The sequence below is a fragment of the Gorilla gorilla genome, chromosome 17 (genome assembly GCF_029281585.2).
Source record: "Gorilla gorilla gorilla isolate KB3781 chromosome 17, NHGRI_mGorGor1-v2.1_pri, whole genome shotgun sequence".
Taxonomy (NCBI): domain Eukaryota; kingdom Metazoa; phylum Chordata; class Mammalia; order Primates; family Hominidae; genus Gorilla; species Gorilla gorilla.
In genome coordinates, this window is record NC_073241.2 from 45,115,325 (window position 1) to 45,133,365 (window position 18,041).

Consider the following 18,041-nt stretch of genomic DNA (forward strand, 5'->3'; position numbering starts at 1 on the left):
TATTACATCTGCTGCACAATAAAAAAAATACAAAAGAGCAGTTGCCTTAAACAAGGTATATTACTTTTTTCTAACATAAAAAGAGGCCTGGAGGTGGGCATCTGAGAACTGATATGGTGGCTTCTTGGTCATTGGATACCAAGCTCCTTCTTTTCCTTCTGAAATCCCTGAAAACAGTTTGTATTCTAATGGTTCTAATGGCTCTGGTCCTTGTAATAACTATCAGGCCAGAGTTGCAGGCAATAGGATGGGGAGAGGACAAAAGGCCTTTATCTGACTTTACCCTTCTACATCCCTTTTCCAGAATTTTTACTAAATGAACTTCCACTTCTACCACAGAACTTAGCTATGCCTAGTTACATAACTACTCAAATAAAATTAAGATTTTGTTTTTAACTAAGAAAGAAAGCAGAGAATCAGTGCTGGGTAGACTGCCTTGCCTTCTAATTAGAAAGTTCCCACCATTCCAGATTGGGGGTTGACAAACTGGCCCACGGGCCAAATCTGGCCTGTGACCTGTTTTTTTGCAAATAAAGTTTTATTGAATGAAAGCAATATGCACTCATCCATAGCTGATTTCATGCTACAACAGCAGAGTTGAGTAGTTGTTCCAGAAATTGTACGACCCATGAACTTAGACTATCTCCTATCTGGTTCTTTAAAGAAAAGTTTGCCAATCCCTGCTCTAGATCACCAGGCAGGGAGGGGGGCAGCTTCTGATGAAAAAGTTTGCCAGTGCCTGCTGTAGATCACAGTGGGCAGCTTCGGATAGTTTCACTGGTTGTGATCCTATTATAGGAGCAAAGTTGACCTTGATATGGATTCAGTCATCATCTGTTCTCCAGCCCCAGCGAGGTTATATACACTAGGCATGTATTTGGCTGCAAGTAACATAAAACCTGAATAATGTTGGATTAAACAGAAAGGAAATATTTTCATCACATACATGAATGCCCAGAAGTACGTGGCCCAGAGCTGGTACAGATGTTCAGTGTTGCCTTCAAAATTAGTCTGCTTCTTTCTCCCCAGCCATGCCCAGAATGTTGGCTTTCATCTTCATGCTTACTGGAAGATGAATGCAACACTGAAGGCGTTAATGTCTGCATTTCCTGAAGAAAGTGGGGAAGCTGCGAAAGGGCAACGGTCTGTTCTTTTCTAGAAACTGTCTCTCTAGCAGCTGAGGATCCTAGGATTCAAACAACCATGGAAGAAAAATATTGGAAGAAACCCAATAAAAGTAATAACAGTACAGCAGTGAAAAATAATACAATTTTTAAAATATAGTATAACAACTATTTACATTACATTTATATTATATTAGGTATTATAAGTAACTGCAGATGACTTTAAGTGTATGGGAGGATGTGTGTAGATTATATGCAAACACTAGGTCATTTTATATCAAGGACTTTGGTATCCACAGCATGTCCTGAGACCAATCCCCCAATTGTATGTGCTCTAGTGGGCTTCTCGTAGTTAACTGGTCCACTCCAGTGTGCTCTTACAGTCTCACTCTTCCCTCCCATCTTTCTCCCCTACCTTTCCCTCTCACATTCCTGAAATTAATTTCTCTCCTTTCCCCCTCCTTTTCATGTTTTTGGCTAGGTGAGAAACCTGGAAATGAGCCTGAAGAGGTGAAGCTGCAGAATGCCAGCAAACAGATTGTGCAGAATGCAATCCTGCAAGCTGTGCAGCAAGTCTCCCAGGAGAGTCAGCGCAGAGAAGAGCGAATCAGTGACAACAAGGACCACATCCAACTGGGCGTTGGGGAGTTAACCAAGAAGCACGAAAAGAAGTAACATGGTGGATTTGGCTCTTGACATGTGCTTGGTTTCTAGCCTTCCTCTTAGTATAGGACGCATCTCCAAAATGTTGCCAGTAAAGCAAACCGAAGTGTCACCGGCACCTAGCTGTAGAATGAATTCGCACTAGCCCCTGGCTGAGAAGCACTGTTTTGAAAAAGTGCATTAGACGATTCTGTTCATATTTATGCAGTGCCTCTGAGACATAGTGGGGCCAAATATGACACTGTAATTGCAAAAGTAGTTTTGCAGGCCAATTTATTTTTAAAGTTCTTTTATTTGAAAAAAAGAATTCTATGTCTCGTTTATTTACTTCTGCCTTTTATGCGTTCCTTCTGTGAATTTAACAAGCAGCCTTTTTGCTGAAATACTGAATACAATACTGAGTTCCTTATGATATATTAAAAAGACATGCTAGAAAGGTGAGGGAATGGAGTTTTAGTTACCTTTCAATGTGAAATTGAAGGCTTTAAGCCGGTTCAGGTCTAAGATCAAATTAAGAAAAGGGAAATTCTAAGGCTGAGTCCCTCGGGACCATACCAAGGCATTTACTAATATTTATGTTATTTTAAGAAAGGGAGGAGTTTAAGTTTCTCAAGAACTCAGTCTTTTAGTCTCAATTCTCTGAATGATTTCATAATTGGTGTTTATGCTCTGTGTAGAAATCTTTTGGGAATATTATGGATTTCTTTTCTCATCTCAAGATTAAATAAAATAAGACAAGTGTGTCTACACATGTGAGTTGCCAATGACTCATTTCCTTAGCAGCCTCATGGAGAATGGCTAGAATTGTAGATTTTTTCAACAGCTGCCTATCGTTAAGAGACTTACACTTGGGGCTGATTATGGGGTGCAACATCCTTGGAAGGGATTCTGGGGTCTTTACGAACGCTGTTTTGCCACTATGCTATGCATTTGCATTAGGACCTTACTAACTTTTCCCATCCACACATTAAATTTTTTTTTGAGATTATGAAAATAATACAGGTCAGGAATACATGAGAACACAATGGGGACAGTAAAGTGACAGTGTTTTGAATGCAGTGACAGAGATATGTGTGCATACACGTGTAATAAAGTTATCTGTGCAGCAACAGGATCAATCCCTGCTCCACTTCTGTGAGGATAATGCACATATTTCTGGAGTATCTACAGTCCCATTTCCTGGGCTTCACAAAAGTTATTGAATTGGTGCTATTGGGGACAGAGGAAGAATTTGACCTTGGTTGAAAACCTTCTGGTTTCAGAGTATCAATATCTACATTTGATTTTTTTAAAGCAAAGTATTCGGGTATAAATTGTGACTGATATTAAGATATACTTCTAAAATTCCAATATGCTACAGTTTCTAGAATAAATAGTTGGATAATAGATAATGAATGAAAAATATCTTACCAGCTTTGTTATGCTATCTCCCACAGTGCACAGGTGGAATAAATTCACAGGAAACACGGAAGGAGAAGGAAGCAGAAGGGCTTAAAATTTAAAGATTGTTTACTCACAAGTATTTCTTTTAGCAGAATTCATGCCAAGTGAAGAGTGAGTTTAAGTCGACCAAAAGTCATATAACTGATGTGATATCATTGCATAGCATACATAGTGAGAATGAAGGTATTCAGGGAAATTATTCAGGAGTGCCACAAACAAAATAAATAAATAAATCTAATGCTTGTAGTTTGTAAGTGATCTGGTACTATGTCTACTCAGATATCTGGATATGACCAGCCTTTGTTTTTGCTGTCAAGTGACAGAAACATATAAACATACTATTTTTCCTCTCTGATGTGTCTGTACTAAAAAATTGGGAATTTTTGGAACATCTTATTGACCTCTGTGTCTAAATGTTATTTATAAATAAAACACATATAGCTTTGAAATATTTTAAGCAAAGTTTTCTAGACTCTGCTGTTTGGCTCATTTTGTACGTGGATCTTACCATTATTTGGCACCATGAGACTTCCAAGGCTATTTTCAAACCCCTAGATATCATGAGCAGGGGAAGTGCTTCCTTAACGGGCCCTTCACTGTGACTGTGTGAGGACAGCCATGGGATGGTGGGTCCTGAGGCTTGAAGAGAAAAGGATGTATGCTAAGAAGTGGTCTTTTGATCTAAAAAATTCAAGGTAAGTGGGTCTGGAAGGTAGAGTGTCTGCCATAATTTTTGAGATGGAAAATCGACAGCAAGGAACAGAGATATGACTAAGTTGTTGGGAGGACAAAAGGAAGTTCAGCAACCCCTCCCTCAATAGGTAGGTGCCATATTGGCAAAATTCTAAGAAAGCTCAGTCATAAAAACAAACGAGTTAAAGACCTATAAACTTTTACAGATCTTTCAGTATGAAGAAAAAGTTACTAGATTTTACAAGGGGCCTACAGAACTTCATTTGACATAGGATTAAGGCGGATTTCCACTTGATTATCATCATAAACCAGATCACAGCTTTTAGTTTCAGAAATGAGTGGGAACATTTACTTAGTGTCCTTTATCTTTCTGATTTACTACATACACAGGCTTCCCATCTCTGTGTGTTCAGCTGTTCGTCTTTTCTGTTGCCTGCCCCTAGGGTGGATCTAAAGAAAGAAATCCTTTCATGTTACTTTGCTCTGCTGTAATCATCTGTTCAGTGCAAACAGTATTGTAAATTGATGCAAAATGACTAACTCGTTCTCTTCATTTCTTTTCTTATTTATTTTTTAGCCGTTTAGATTTCCTTTATGGTGGAATTTCAGGTTACAAAGAAATGAATCTATCATTTAAAAATAATCATTGAATTTATGCCATTCAAAGATGAGTAACTGGCCATCTTCCAGGCTGTTTTAAGGTTTCTATGATAAAACAATACAAAAGAGAGGGATCTTTAATTTATCCACTGTAATAGCTTAGTCTAGTAAAATACAGTAAAAGAATAAAATCTATGAAAAATCTAAAACTAGTTTAGCCCCTATAATACCAAAACAGATGTAGAGACAGGAAAGAGGAAATTATGGTAATAATATCTTTCTTGAGCGTGTGAAAGTTTTCGAAAGATATTAGTACAAATTCCCTCATTTATCTCATTGCCACAACCTCAAACTAAGGTGTAGCCTGAGAAATCTTGATATAGTTTGGCTGTGTCCCCACCCAAAATTTCACCTTGAATTGTAATCCCCACAATCCCCACATGTCAAGGCTGGGACCAGGTGGAGGTAATCGGATCATGGGGGCGGTTTCCGCTGTGCTGTTCTCATCAAAGTGAGTGAGTCTCATGAGATCTGACGGTTTTATAAGCATCTGGCATTTCCCGATTGCACTCACTCTGTCTTGCTGCCCTGTGACAAAGGTGACTACTTCTCCTTTGCCTTCTGCCATGATTGTAAGTTTCCTGAGGCCTCCCAGCAATGTGGAACTGTGAGTCAATCAAACCTCTTTCCTTTATAAATTACCCAGTCTCCGGCAGTTCTTTACAGCAGCGCGAGAACGCACTAATACAGATCTTATTCTCTTTTTGCAGATAAAGTCACACTGAGGCTCAGGGAGGATAAATATAACCTAGATGGAGAAAGTGAGCACTATGGTGCACAAAAATACATGAAATCAGTAATCTCAAACTCTGTCAGCATCTGAACACAACATTTAAGAATATAAATTCTAGGGATTTTAAGAATATAAATTCCAGATGTATCAGTGTTAAGATGTAAGAATGCAACTGCTTTAGATAAAACATTTCTGCATAAGAAATTTAACAAAAATAGTAAAGAGTCAGTGAAAATATTCAATAGAAAAAACTCAATGCCATTCAACTAAAATGTGGTAGCTAAGGAAATAAACAAGAAACTTCAGAGGGAACAAAATAGAAGACCACAGTAGGGTATGAGAATACTACTAATCTTTCCTCCATTCCTCAGAAACCATATTAGTAAGTACACAAAATCCTGATCCAGGTGTGAGAAAAACAAAGTGAGTGACTTTGTCCTTTGTCTTCTGGCTACAGTGTAGTGGAAATGGCTGTTGGGAAGAAATAGGTGAGATAGGAGACGGGACTCCTCTCAGATGAAAGTGGCAACTTTGGCTAGGTGCGGTGGCTCACGCCTGTAATTCCAGCACTTTGGGAGGCCGAGGCAGGTGGATCACCTGAGGCTGGGAGTTCAAGACCAGCCTGACCAACATGGAGACATGGAGAAACCCCAGCTCTACTAAAAATACAAAATTAGCCAGGCATGGTGGTGCATGCCTGTAATCCCAGCTACTCAGGAGGCTGAGGCAGGAGAATCCCTTGAACCTGCTAGGCAGAGGTTGCAGTGAGCCGAGATCAGGTCACTGCACTCTAGCCTGGACCACAAGAGCAAAACTCCATCTCAAAAAAAAAAAAAAAAAGAAGAAGAAGAAAGAAAGAAAGTGAAAACTTTCCCTTACAGAAATTAAAAAAAAGGGAAGAAAATAGGGGAAGGAAGGAAGGGAGGAAAGAAGATAAATCCCCACAGCATATTCTAGGAAAATAGATACAAAATGCTCAACAGCAATAGTACCAGAATAAAAGAAAAGTTATTATGTTCTGGGCTGTGAGCAAGTCGTTTACGATGGTAAATTTTCATGCTAGCATCAGATTACTTCTTAGCAATATTGAATACTCTAATATAAGGGAGAAATGGCTATAAAGGATCACTGAAGAAAGGAAAGTATGAGGGAAGGATATTATTCCCAGCCAAGACATCAATTAAGAATAAAGGCAAACATTTAAAAAAAATTAAGCATTACCAGTACTCAAGATTTCTTTGTGAAAAATCTGCTTGACCATGAATTTCAGCCAACAAAAAAATGAATAAAAATAAAGACTTTAGGAATGGAGAGGCTGCAACAAAAGGACTAGTGAAGAGCAGTATCTTCACCTAAATATAAAGTGAATAGTACATAATTGTGAAAATTATGGCCAAAAAGAAGTATGTAAATTGTTATATCTTGATAGCATAAAATATAATAAAAAAAACCAGGAGGTAGGCAGGGAAAATGACATCATGCTAATGACTTTATCTGTCAGAAAGGAAAGATAATTTATATGATCTCAAGTTGAATGATTTAGTTAATGAACTCCAAGGTTGCCAATCCCTTATTAGATTTTATAATTCCTCTTCTTAACCTTTGAGGAATGTTTTGGAAACCAATATGATACAGAGTTATTTAAAGTTTAGCAATTTCTTTAGTTTCCACTTAGTATTTTTTCTTTCATTAAATTAAAAAGAAATTAAGTATTCTATCGGTACCCTTTTTTCATTTTTATTTTTTTGAGACAGTGTTGCCCAGACTGGAATGCAGTGGCTTGATCTCAGCTCACTGTAACCTCCGCCTCCCAGGTTCAAGCAATTCTCCTGCCTCAGCCTCCTGAGTAGCTGGGACTACAGGCACGTGCCACCAAACCCGGCTAATTTTTGTATTTTTGTAGAGAGGGGGCTTACCATGTTGGCCAGGCTGGTCCCGACCTCCCGACCTCAAGTGATCCCCCCGCCTTGGCCTCCCAAAATGCTGGGATTACAGGCATAAGCCACCATGCCTGGCCTTTTATCTGTATATTTTTACTGTGTCCTTTTCCACTGGAATAATCCCTTGACATCTTATGTGTCCCACCGTTAGCTTATTCTTCCGCTGAAGCTGACCTGGAGAACTCCTGCTGCATGTGAAGACCTAGGGTGACTTTCTTACTCAGAAAAGCAATTCCTTTGATCATTCAACTTAGGCCACAAGTTGTACATAGTTTAAGTAATAAGCGAACAAAAGAATAGCTTTATTCCTATGGTGTTTTTCCATTTTTAAAGCAAGTTACTATTCTTTTCTTAGCTGATTTCTACTTAATCAATTAACCAGTGTTTTCACTACATGCCTGACATTTGTGTCTAAGAACTGATGCTCTTGCATGAATGCTCCACTAATTGAGTTATATGTGCAGCCAGTGTTGTTGCCGCCCATCTGTATGCCCTCAGCATGTGTTATTTCCCTATTCAGAGATGGCTTCTGGCTGCAAATAGCTGTCACTTTTTGCCTGTGGGCCTTTTCTAGGTATATCTGTGTGCTCAGCCTACACAAGGGCTTGGCTAGAACTACCAGGGAGCTAAGGCCCCAGGACAGCCTTCCAACAATAATGGATAGGAGATGGTGTATAAATACTCCGGCCTTCTCACTGCTCCGGTGGGCCAACTCTGAGGCGTGTCCCATGGTCTCCCATTGGTTGAAACCTGATGAAGTCCCTGGTGTGCAGCCCCTTCTCTCTCATTTCTCCACTTTCCTATTGGTGCTTCCTATGAGCTACTTTCTCTTAAATTCTTGTCTCAGGATCTGTTTCTAAGGGGACCGAAGTTAAGACAATGATGTTACAGTGCTTCCTATCAAAGAAAACTGAGGTTACTAATTATTTGTATCTTATTGCAGAAAAATTGGACCAGGCTTTCTGAAGAGACAATCTGCCTCAACCAGGTATTGAGCAGTAGCTGATGTCTTTCAAAACAAATGCCAAAGTAATTGACTGTGAGTTGGTTAAGAAATCAGATGTGTTGTGTATTTTAATTTTATTGTGGCTATCTTAGCTGGCTTGCGATTGATTTAATTTCAGTTCTGTTTTCTAAACTGGCTAATTTATACCCATTGAATCCACAGAAATATCACATGAACAGGTACTGGAGGCTGCTGTACTAAGGAAAAGTGGTACAGAGACTATTGCCAGTCCGTACAACTTATAAACCTAAAGAACTGAGATTTAAAACGTAGGAGACAAATATCAAGTCCAGTAATTTTATCAGTACCTTCCCTCCTGAAACTAGATATTTTTGGCAAGTTTTGGCAGAGTCATCGCTTTAAATTTATTTACTGCTTTGCTTATGCTTTACAATTAAAGTTCACCTTTGAAATCAGAAAAAATAAATATATGTAGATCTAGAATTTGTTTCTAGTTTTGCAAAATTTAAAGTTTACGGTAATATATGAGAGTTCCAAAAAAGGCAGTATTGTTGAAGTCAAGAGCTCACCACTCTGAGTCAAGTGATCTGGGTTCCAATTCCATGTATAATTGCTAAAACACTTTGTGATAGTCCTTCAAATAAATGTATCACAATAGGCAATTATATCTCTATTTTTATATTATTTAATTTATCTTTCCATAACTAAGGAGTAGGCTTCATGAAAGCAGGTATAGGTCTTTCTTGATTAACCTGTATCCTAAGCAAAGAACAAGCACTTGTTGACCAAATGGATGTTACCTGTGTGACACTAACAAGCTTTGTAATTTTTCTGAGCCTTAGTTTCCTCATCTGTGAAACAGAAGTTGGCTAAGGTGACCACTAAGCTTCTTTCTAGTTGTAAAGTTAAATGATTCTGTGGTATTTTTATTGAGGCTTTACTTCGGTGCACAGCATGATGAATTTTTATATATGAATATAACCAGGTAAATACCACTGGTTTGATATACAACATTTTCTCCACCATAACACATTTCCTTAAGTCCCTGCCAGTTGATACCTCCCCCCAAACTAAACAATATCTGACCTATATAATCATAGATCTGTTTGTGAACTTCATATAAACAGAATCATGCAGTACACACTCTTTTGGTGGGGTATTGTTTCCTAAATATTTTGTCTGAAAGATTCCCTCATGTTATCGCAAACAGTGGCAATTTGTTCTATCTATTTGCTCTCTTGTTTAAATATACCACTACTTACTTATCCATTCTACCATTGACCAAGGGTCTCCTCCCACCAATTTTGGCTATCACAAATAAAGCTGAGGTAAATACTCTTATACATATCTTTGGGTGGGTACATGCCATTTCTCCTGGGTAATTTCCCAGAAGTAGAATTTCTGGGTTACAATGTATATATATATTTACTTTAGTAGATCCTGTGAAAGAGGTTTCTAATGTGGTAGTTTTAACTTATCTTCCTGCTAGTAATATATGAGAGTTCCAAATTGCTTCATATGTTTGAGACAAGCTTAATCTTTATAAAGGAATTTTGTTTCATAAGCATCATAAGGTTATGGGAAATTTCACTCTGCCTTCAAAGCCCTTGGTTCCCTGGCCTACAATGGGTAGTGCCAGAATTCAACAAGAGTCCTCTAGGCAGAAACTGGCCTCATTTCCACTCAGTCCACCTGCCTGCCAAAATCCTTGCTGATATCATTTTCCTCCGACTTCACCCAGATAACACACTCTGGAAGGCCCTCCCCTGATGCTGCAATTCCAGTTCATCTAACTCCTATTCCCTCTACTCCAATCTGCTTTATTTAAAGGCTTCTTTTTGTCATTTATTCACTCTTTTTTCTAACTGCAGGAGCATTGGACTACATCTTTTGGAGACCAGAGGTCCCCTGATTCTATGAATTCCTAATCCACACACTTTGGTACCAGTAATAATGTACCAGTTACAGATAGCATTTATGACATTGGGATCAAATATAGGAGCTAAAATCTGACTTTCACTTTGATTTGTTTCAGAATCATAACCTTGAAAGCAACCTTGAGAAACTACTTACTCCATTGATATGCTCTCTGATATACAGTGTTTTCTGGTGAAGAAATTTTGCCAGGATCATAGTCACTGAAAATTATGCTTGACATGGGTAATAAAGGAGTCCAATGTTATTAGGCAACAATTCTTCATCTCTTTTCTTTTTCATCCATCTTTTTGCTGTCCTCCTTTAATCCATCTACACCAATCTCTTCCCCACCTCCACCAAGCTTCTGCCTCTTCATTCCTGAACAATTTTAAATACAACCGTGAAATAAAAGAAGTGAGTGAAAGAAAGAAAGGAAAAGAAGAGAAGAATGCTCAGATGAATGTGGAAAAGAGTAAGTTTTTTGCTCGATGTAGCAATGTGTATGAATGTGCATGCTCACAAGCACCATACACAGGTATATTTATGTGTATTGGGGTGTATTTGCTTTCAAGACCAAACATGTACATTTAGCATGAAATTAAGTAAATTTTTCGTAGTTTTGGTCTAAATGAAAAGTAACTCTATTTTGTAACCACAATGCACACAAATATTAAAAAAAAATAGTTGACCCTTGAAAAATATGGATTTGAACTGAGCGGGTCCACTTGTACATGGATTTTTTGTTTCAACCAAATGTGGATCAAAAATACAGTATTCATGAGATTTGAAAACTGTGGGTATAGAAGGCCAACTTTGTATATTCAGATTTCACAGGGCCTGCAAATCTTGAGTATGCGTAGAATTTGGTATAGCTGGGGAGTCCTGGACCCAGTCACCAACGCATGTAACTCAGCATGACTGTGATTCGCAGAAAATGTAGGTATTGAGAACCTCAGTCTTTTTCAAAGATAGGCACTCTGTGGCATCGGAACAGTTAAAACTGGTGCAATTAAACACCAATTAAACAATTAAAATATATGATTTCCTGGAAATGCTAGCCAAACTTTCAAAGAGGATTCTTTATTTGAATTGAGTGATGAAGTCAATTTTGCTATGGTTTTAGGAAAAAAACAAAACAAAATCTCACACAATAATTTTGTAAAGTAAAATCTCACTCCATCATTTTGTAAAGTAGTTTTTCTTTTGTAGTAGCTTAGTATTCTGGTTTGTCTCAAATTGTTTATTTTTATTTTCATTAAATTAAAGATTTATTGAAAATTAGCATTTATGTTGAAATAATATAAATGATTATAAATCACTCTGATGCTGACATTTGTTCAAAACTAATTAGATTTGTGACCTTAAGCAAATAACCTTACCTTTCTGGTGCTTGTTTATATTATTTCAGAGAAAAAGGATCATGATACCAGTTCCATTTTGGTAACAGAATGTTGGTATCATCAAATTAGGCCCTGTGGAGTTCCAAGCACTAAATGAATGGAAAACTGTCTAGGCAAATTCATCCCTTAACACAGCTAGACAGCAATTACAGACTTACTATGTGGTTTCTTCACCTAGTAAATCAATCAAGATAAGCTTCTTTCCTAGACTAGTGGTAGAAAACCTGAATATTCTCCTCTACATCTGATTTGTGTTTTTTCTTAATCGTTCTTTTTTCTTGCCTTCCTACAATAGGGGTAATCTCCCACAAGGTCTTCTCATACCATGGGCATAATAGGGTGAGAATTATCAAAAGATTGATCCTGTGCAGGAAAGTTACAAGAAAATGTAATTTTTTTCTCCAATCCAATTCTCTTTATATTTCTTTCCATAAAGCTACATCCAATCACTTAAAAGCTGTATCCTTTAGTTAAAGATCTAGTTATAGATCTCTTAGGACTGCCCCTTGTCCTTGACTCATGAAAACAAAACAAAACAAAACAAAAAAACACCTCTTTAGAATTGGAGAAAAAGTGTGTTGAGCTCCTTATAGAGGGAAAAACGTGTCATGTTAAGGGAGTTCATTTACAAATATAAGTGTGAATGGATGTGCTTAGAAAAGTTCAAAGTACCACACAAATTCATTGCATTGAGAACTTATGATCCTAGGCACTATGTAAAAACCCTTATTTTCAAGATGGTTTTACGATGTAGGAAAGGGAAGAAAGGTAAATGTTCTTTATGCAAATGCTTACAATATAAAGTCAAAACTAACAGACTTAATAAAATACAAAATGGTGAAGGAGACCAGAAATTTTCCATGGAGGAAAATATATTTCAATGGAATATTTAAGAACTATAGAAATGGAAGAAAAGAAAAACCATTGTTTTAAATAGACTTTCTAAATTACTGTCTTTAATTTTTTTTCAGTTTTCATATAACAAAAATAATTTGTAAATGGTAATGTTAAATAACAATTACAGGGAGTCATTGTTTTGGACTAAGCTCCTGCACTAGGTCCTCAATAGATCAGACTAAAAATAAAAATGAAGTCACCAATGCTCACCAAACCAAAAGTAAGTTGTTATCTGATCTTTTAAGAAATCAGGAGACATAAACAACAATTTTCCAAACAGGCCACTTTCAATGTTCGGTGGGCTTAATAATGACATTCCCTCTGTTTTAATCCTTGACTAACCTGAAGTAATCTTATGTTAAGTAATCTATTATTTTTCTATTTTTCTGTCTGGCCATCCCCACCTGAAGAGGAAAGTAACTTTGAAATGACCAATCTGCGTTTTGTCCTTTGTATTTGCTTTCTTCAGTCCTTTTTCTGTCTATAAAGTCAACAACGTTTACCCACTGGAACACTTATTCTATTTTATGGAATGAAGTGTTGGCCGATTCTAGGATTACAATAAAGCTAATTGAGATGTTTAGACTAAATTTGTTGTAATTTTGTTCTTCTGACAGTAGCCTCCCTCTTCCTGACTGGCTCCATCTCCCACCAGCTTCCACCCAACAACTTTATACTCTAGTAGTCCTAAAATACTTGCAATTTCTCTTTGATTTCACTTCTTTGTATCTGTGATCATGCAGATCTCTGTCTACCACAATTTCCTCAACCTCTTTTATCCTGGAAACTTTTATTCACCTTTATGAATCCCTTGAGCATTTTATCTTTCTGGAAGTATTTATCACATCTCTACGTTTTCATTATTTCAACCACTTAGTCCTGTCTAAACACAGTCTTTTGTGTGCTGAAAGCTCTCAGAGATGGCTTTATCTTATTACCTGCCATATATTCTTGCAATTATCTACTGAAGAGTCCATCTCCCCTGTTAGGATTTAGCTTATAAATCCTTGTAGGGCAAGCACCGTGACCTAATAATAATTTTTGTACTCACACTGTAGCACAGTGCCTTAAACATGATTCGTACTCACCAAATGTGGAATCGATTTGTACTTTCAAACTTTCCAATGTGTATTCTGAACTGAGCTGCTTTTTAGGCATGGGCACAGATGAAGGTGAGGGGGTCCCTTTTAGTCTGGTCTTTATTTTTTTATTTGTATATACAATCATGGGATGCAAGGGCAATTTTGCTACATTGATATATTGCATTGTGGTGAAGTTAGGGCCTTCAGTGTATTCATCACTGAAGCAAGCACATTCTACCCATCAGGCAACCTCCCATTACCCACCCCCTTCCAACGCCTCCAGCCTAGGAGTCTCCATTGTCCATCATTACACACCTGCTACCGTGTTTGCACTTATTTAGCTCCCACGTCTAAGCAAGAACATGTGATGTTCATCCTTCTGTGTCTGAGTTGTTTCACTTAAGATAATGGCCTCCAGTTCCGTCCATCTTGCTGCAAAAGACATGATTTCGTTCTTTTTAAATGGCTAAATAGAGGCGGTTTCCATGGCCTCTACCACTGCTTCCACTATCTCAGAGCTGGCCGCCACCACCATCACCTCTGCCGCTGCCTCCTTGGGACCCTCTTCCAGCTCATCCTCTGCCCCCTCTGCCCCTCTACACATTCTGGGCTCTCGGTCCTGGAGAAGAAGCTGTATTCCATCTTCCTCGCGGCCCGGGGCGCAGCCATCGTGGTCGGTGGTGGTGGAGCTGGCCAGGCTTAGGCGGGAGGGACGGCCCCATCAACCCGCCTCACTGCCTCCCGGGAACCCGCAGCTCGCTGCTCTCAGCCTGGAGCAGCTCAAGAGCCAGGCCCCCATGGACACCAAACCAGCTTACCAAAACCCGAGGCGGAAAGCTGAGCATTCGGTGTCTGTACACCTGGATGAGCAGGACTGGAATCCTACGATGCACAAAAGCCTATTGGGAAATGATCAGACGCAGAGTGAGGTTCAGTCAGGGACATTGGAAGCTGGAGTAGACAGGGTTATTTCTCAGACAGTGGATCCAAAATTAAACCACATCCTCAGGCCACCAGTGGAAGGAGCAATTCATGAGTTTCTGGAGGCCAGGAAAAAAAGCAGCAGCGCCAGCTCCCCGACCAGAGCCCAAAGGCCAGGACACTCCAGCTCTACCCCAGAGCACTTCCCAAGAATATCTCTGACACCTTTTGAAAGTTACATTTGATTATTGGTGAAGAAGTGGCTTCGGTTACATAAAAGTGTGTATTAACCAGACTTCTCTAGAGGGACAGAACTAGTAGGATAGATGTATATGTAAAGGAGAGTTTATTAAGGAGTATTAACTCACAGGATTGCAGGGTCCCACAACAGGTGGTCTGCAAACTGAGGAGCAAGGAAGTCAGTCCCAGTCCCAAAGCTGAAGAACTTGGAGTCTGATGTTTGAGGGCAGGAAGCTCCAGCACAGGAGAAAGATGTCGGCTCAGAGGCTAAGTCAGTCTACTCTTTTCACGGTCTTCTGCCTGCTTTTATTCTGACAGTGCTGGCAGCTGATTAGACGGTGCCCACCCAGATTAAGGGTGGGTCTGCCTTTTCCAGTCCACTAACTCAAATGTTAATCTCCTTTGGCAACACCCTCACAGGCACACCCGGGAACAATACTTTGCATTCTTCTATCCAATCAAGTTGGCATTCAGTATTAACCATCACAGAGTGCAACTTCAGAATTAAAATGGAACAAAGTCTCACCGATTTCAAGATTTCAGCTTTGACTGTGGGCCATGTCCAGTTTGAATGGGGAGTGAGTTTGGCAGTGGGGAAGTTGACAGAGTGGTCCCCTGCATTGTGCTACCATTTGGCCAGCCTGTCCAAGGGTGCAGCACCCAGTAGACACTACAGAGGTACAAAGAAACAATACAGCAACCTGGGGTTGTCCTGAAACAGACTTTTATACTTGAACATGGAGACTGTGCTTTATTTTATTATTTTTTATTTTTTTGGACAGAGTTTTGCTCTTGTCTCCGGGGCTAGAGTGCAATGTCGCGGTCTCGGCTCACTGCAACCACTGCCTCCCAGGTTCAAGAGATTCTTCTGCCTTAGCCTCCTGAGTAGCTGGGATTACAGGCACCTGCCACCACGCCTGGCTAAATTTTTTGTATTTTTAGTAGAGACAGGGTTTTGCCATGTTGGCGAGGCTGGTCTTGAACTCCTGACCTCAGGTGGTCCACCCACCTCGACTTCCCAAAGTGCTGGGATTACAGGTGTGAGCGACTGCTCCTGGCTGAGACTGTGCTTTAAACTGGAGACTTTAGGGTTTGTGCTCTGAAATACACAAAAGCTACAGTGAGAGAACATAACCAGTCCCAAAGATAACTTCAAAGAACAATGACAATAAAGGTTGGCTGGGAGTAGTACTTGACAGTGCTTTTTTGATATTGTTTCCCAGAGTTGCAAACAAGATTGTACAGGCCGCATAAAGTTGTAACTTTCTTGAACATGAATCTTCCAGACAGTTTCCTTTCCTTTGTAAGAGGTAATAAAACATGAAACCCTAGAATGTGTGAGGAAGTTCAGACATTTTAGGTATAAGGAAGCACATTTGCAGGCTCTCTGTCCAGGGCTGCTTCCTGTTCTTCAAAGGCTAGTGAGTCTTGGGTGTGTTTATTTTATTCTCACATTTGTGTTTTTTAGAAAAGCAAATGGTAATAAATGGCTTATTTTTTATAATAAGAAAAAATGGCTAAATAGTATTTTGCTGTGTATATGCACCACATTTTCTTTATCCAGTCCTCCACTGATGGACACTTAGGTTGATTCCATATCTTTCCTATTTTGATGCTGCAATAGACATACAAGTGTAGATATCTTTTTGATATAATGATTTCTTTTCTTTTGTGTAGATACCCAGTAGTGGGATTGCTGGATCATATAGTAGTCCTGTTTTTAATTCTTTGAGAAATCTCCACACTGTTTTTCGAAGAGTTTGTACTGTTCACTCTGTTGATTATTTCTTTTGCTTTGCAGAAGCCTTTTAGTTTAATTAAGTCTTATCTGTCTAATTTTATTGTTGATGCCTGTGCTTTTGAGGCCTTAGTCATAAATTATTTGCTTAAACTAATGTCTAGAAGAGTTTTCCCTAGATTTTCTTCTAGTATTTTTACAGTTTCAGGTCTTACATTTAAGTCTCTAATCCATCTTGAGTGGATTTTTGTGTATGGTGAGAGATAGGGGTCTAGTTTCATTCTTCTGCATATGGCAGTCCAATTTCTCTAGCATCATTTATTGAAAAAAGTGTCCTTTCCCCAGTGTACATTCTTATCAACTTTGTCAAAGATTAGTTGGCTCTAAGTATGTGGCCTTATTTCTCAGTTCTCTATTCTGTTCCATTAATCTATGTATGTATGTCTTTTTTTAAAAAAAACAGTCCCATGCTGTTTTGGTTACTATGGCTTTGTGGTATAATTTGAAGTCAGGCAATGTGATGCCTTCGGCTTTGTTCTTCTTGCTTAGGTTTGCTCTGGCTATTTGAGTTCTTTTTGATTTCTAATGAACTTTATAATTTTTTTAATCATTCTGTGAAAAATGACTCTGGTATTTTGATAGAGATTGAATTGAACTTGTAGATTGCTTTGGGCAGTATGGCCGTTATAGCAATATTAATTATTCCAATCTATGAGCATGGGATTTTTTTTTCATTTCTTTGTGTCACCTACAATTTCACCAGTGTTTTATAATTTTCCTTATAAAGATCTTTTACCTCCTTGGTTAAATATCTTTCTAGATTTTTTTGTAGTTATTGTAAGTGGGATTGCTTTATTGATTCAGTCCTCGGCAAGATTATTATTGTTGTATAGAAACACTACTGATTTCTGTACATTGATTTGTATCCAGAAACTTTACTGAGTTCATTTATCAAATCAAAGAGTTTCTGATGGAGTCTTTAGACTTTTCTAGATAGAAGGTCTTATCATCAGCCAACAGGGAAAACACACCATTCTCTTTTCCAATTTTGATGCATTTTATTTTTATTTCTTGCCCAATTGCTCTGGCAAGGACTTCCAGTACTATGTTGAATAAGAGTAGTGAAAGTGGGCATCCTTGTCTTGTTTCACTTCTTAGAGGGAATGCTTTCACATATTCCCCATTCAATATGATGTTGCCTGTTGGGTTGTCATTAATGGGCATTATTATATTAAGGTTTGTTATTTCTCTGCCTAATTTGTTGAAGATTTTTATCAGGAATGGATGTTAAATTTTATCAGATGATTTTTCGGTGTCTATTGAGATAATCATATGGTTTTTGTCCTTAATTTTGTTTATGCAGTGTATCACATTTATTGATTTGCATATGTTGAAGCATCCTCACATCCCTAGGATAAATTCCATCTGATATGGTGTATTATCCTTTTGATGTGCTGTTGGATTGGATTTGCTAGTATTTTCTTGAGGATTTTGTGTCTATGTTCATCAGGTATGTTGGTCTGTAGTGTTATTTTTGTTGTATTTTTTTCTGGTTTTGGTATCAGGGTGGCCTCACAGAATGAGTTAGGGAGAATTCACTCCTCCTTGATTTTTCAGAATAGT

The 18,041-nt window shown here is 38.4% G+C and overlaps 1 protein-coding gene across 2 annotated transcripts in view; it reads left to right on the top strand.

The window, feature by feature from the left end:
• The window catches only part of AKAIN1 (A-kinase anchor inhibitor 1), a 55,269-nt gene extending 52,029 nt beyond the window's left edge, over nucleotides 1–3,240 (top strand). For both annotated transcript variants that reach the window (XM_019014217.3, XM_004059154.5), the window contains exon 2: nucleotides 1,606–3,240. In XM_019014217.3, the coding sequence (XP_018869762.1) occupies nucleotides 1,606–1,799 (194 nt within the window). In that variant the 3' untranslated portion in view covers nucleotides 1,800–3,240. The remainder of the gene's footprint in view (nucleotides 1–1,605) is intronic.
• Nucleotides 3,241–18,041: the final 14,801 nt, after the last annotated feature.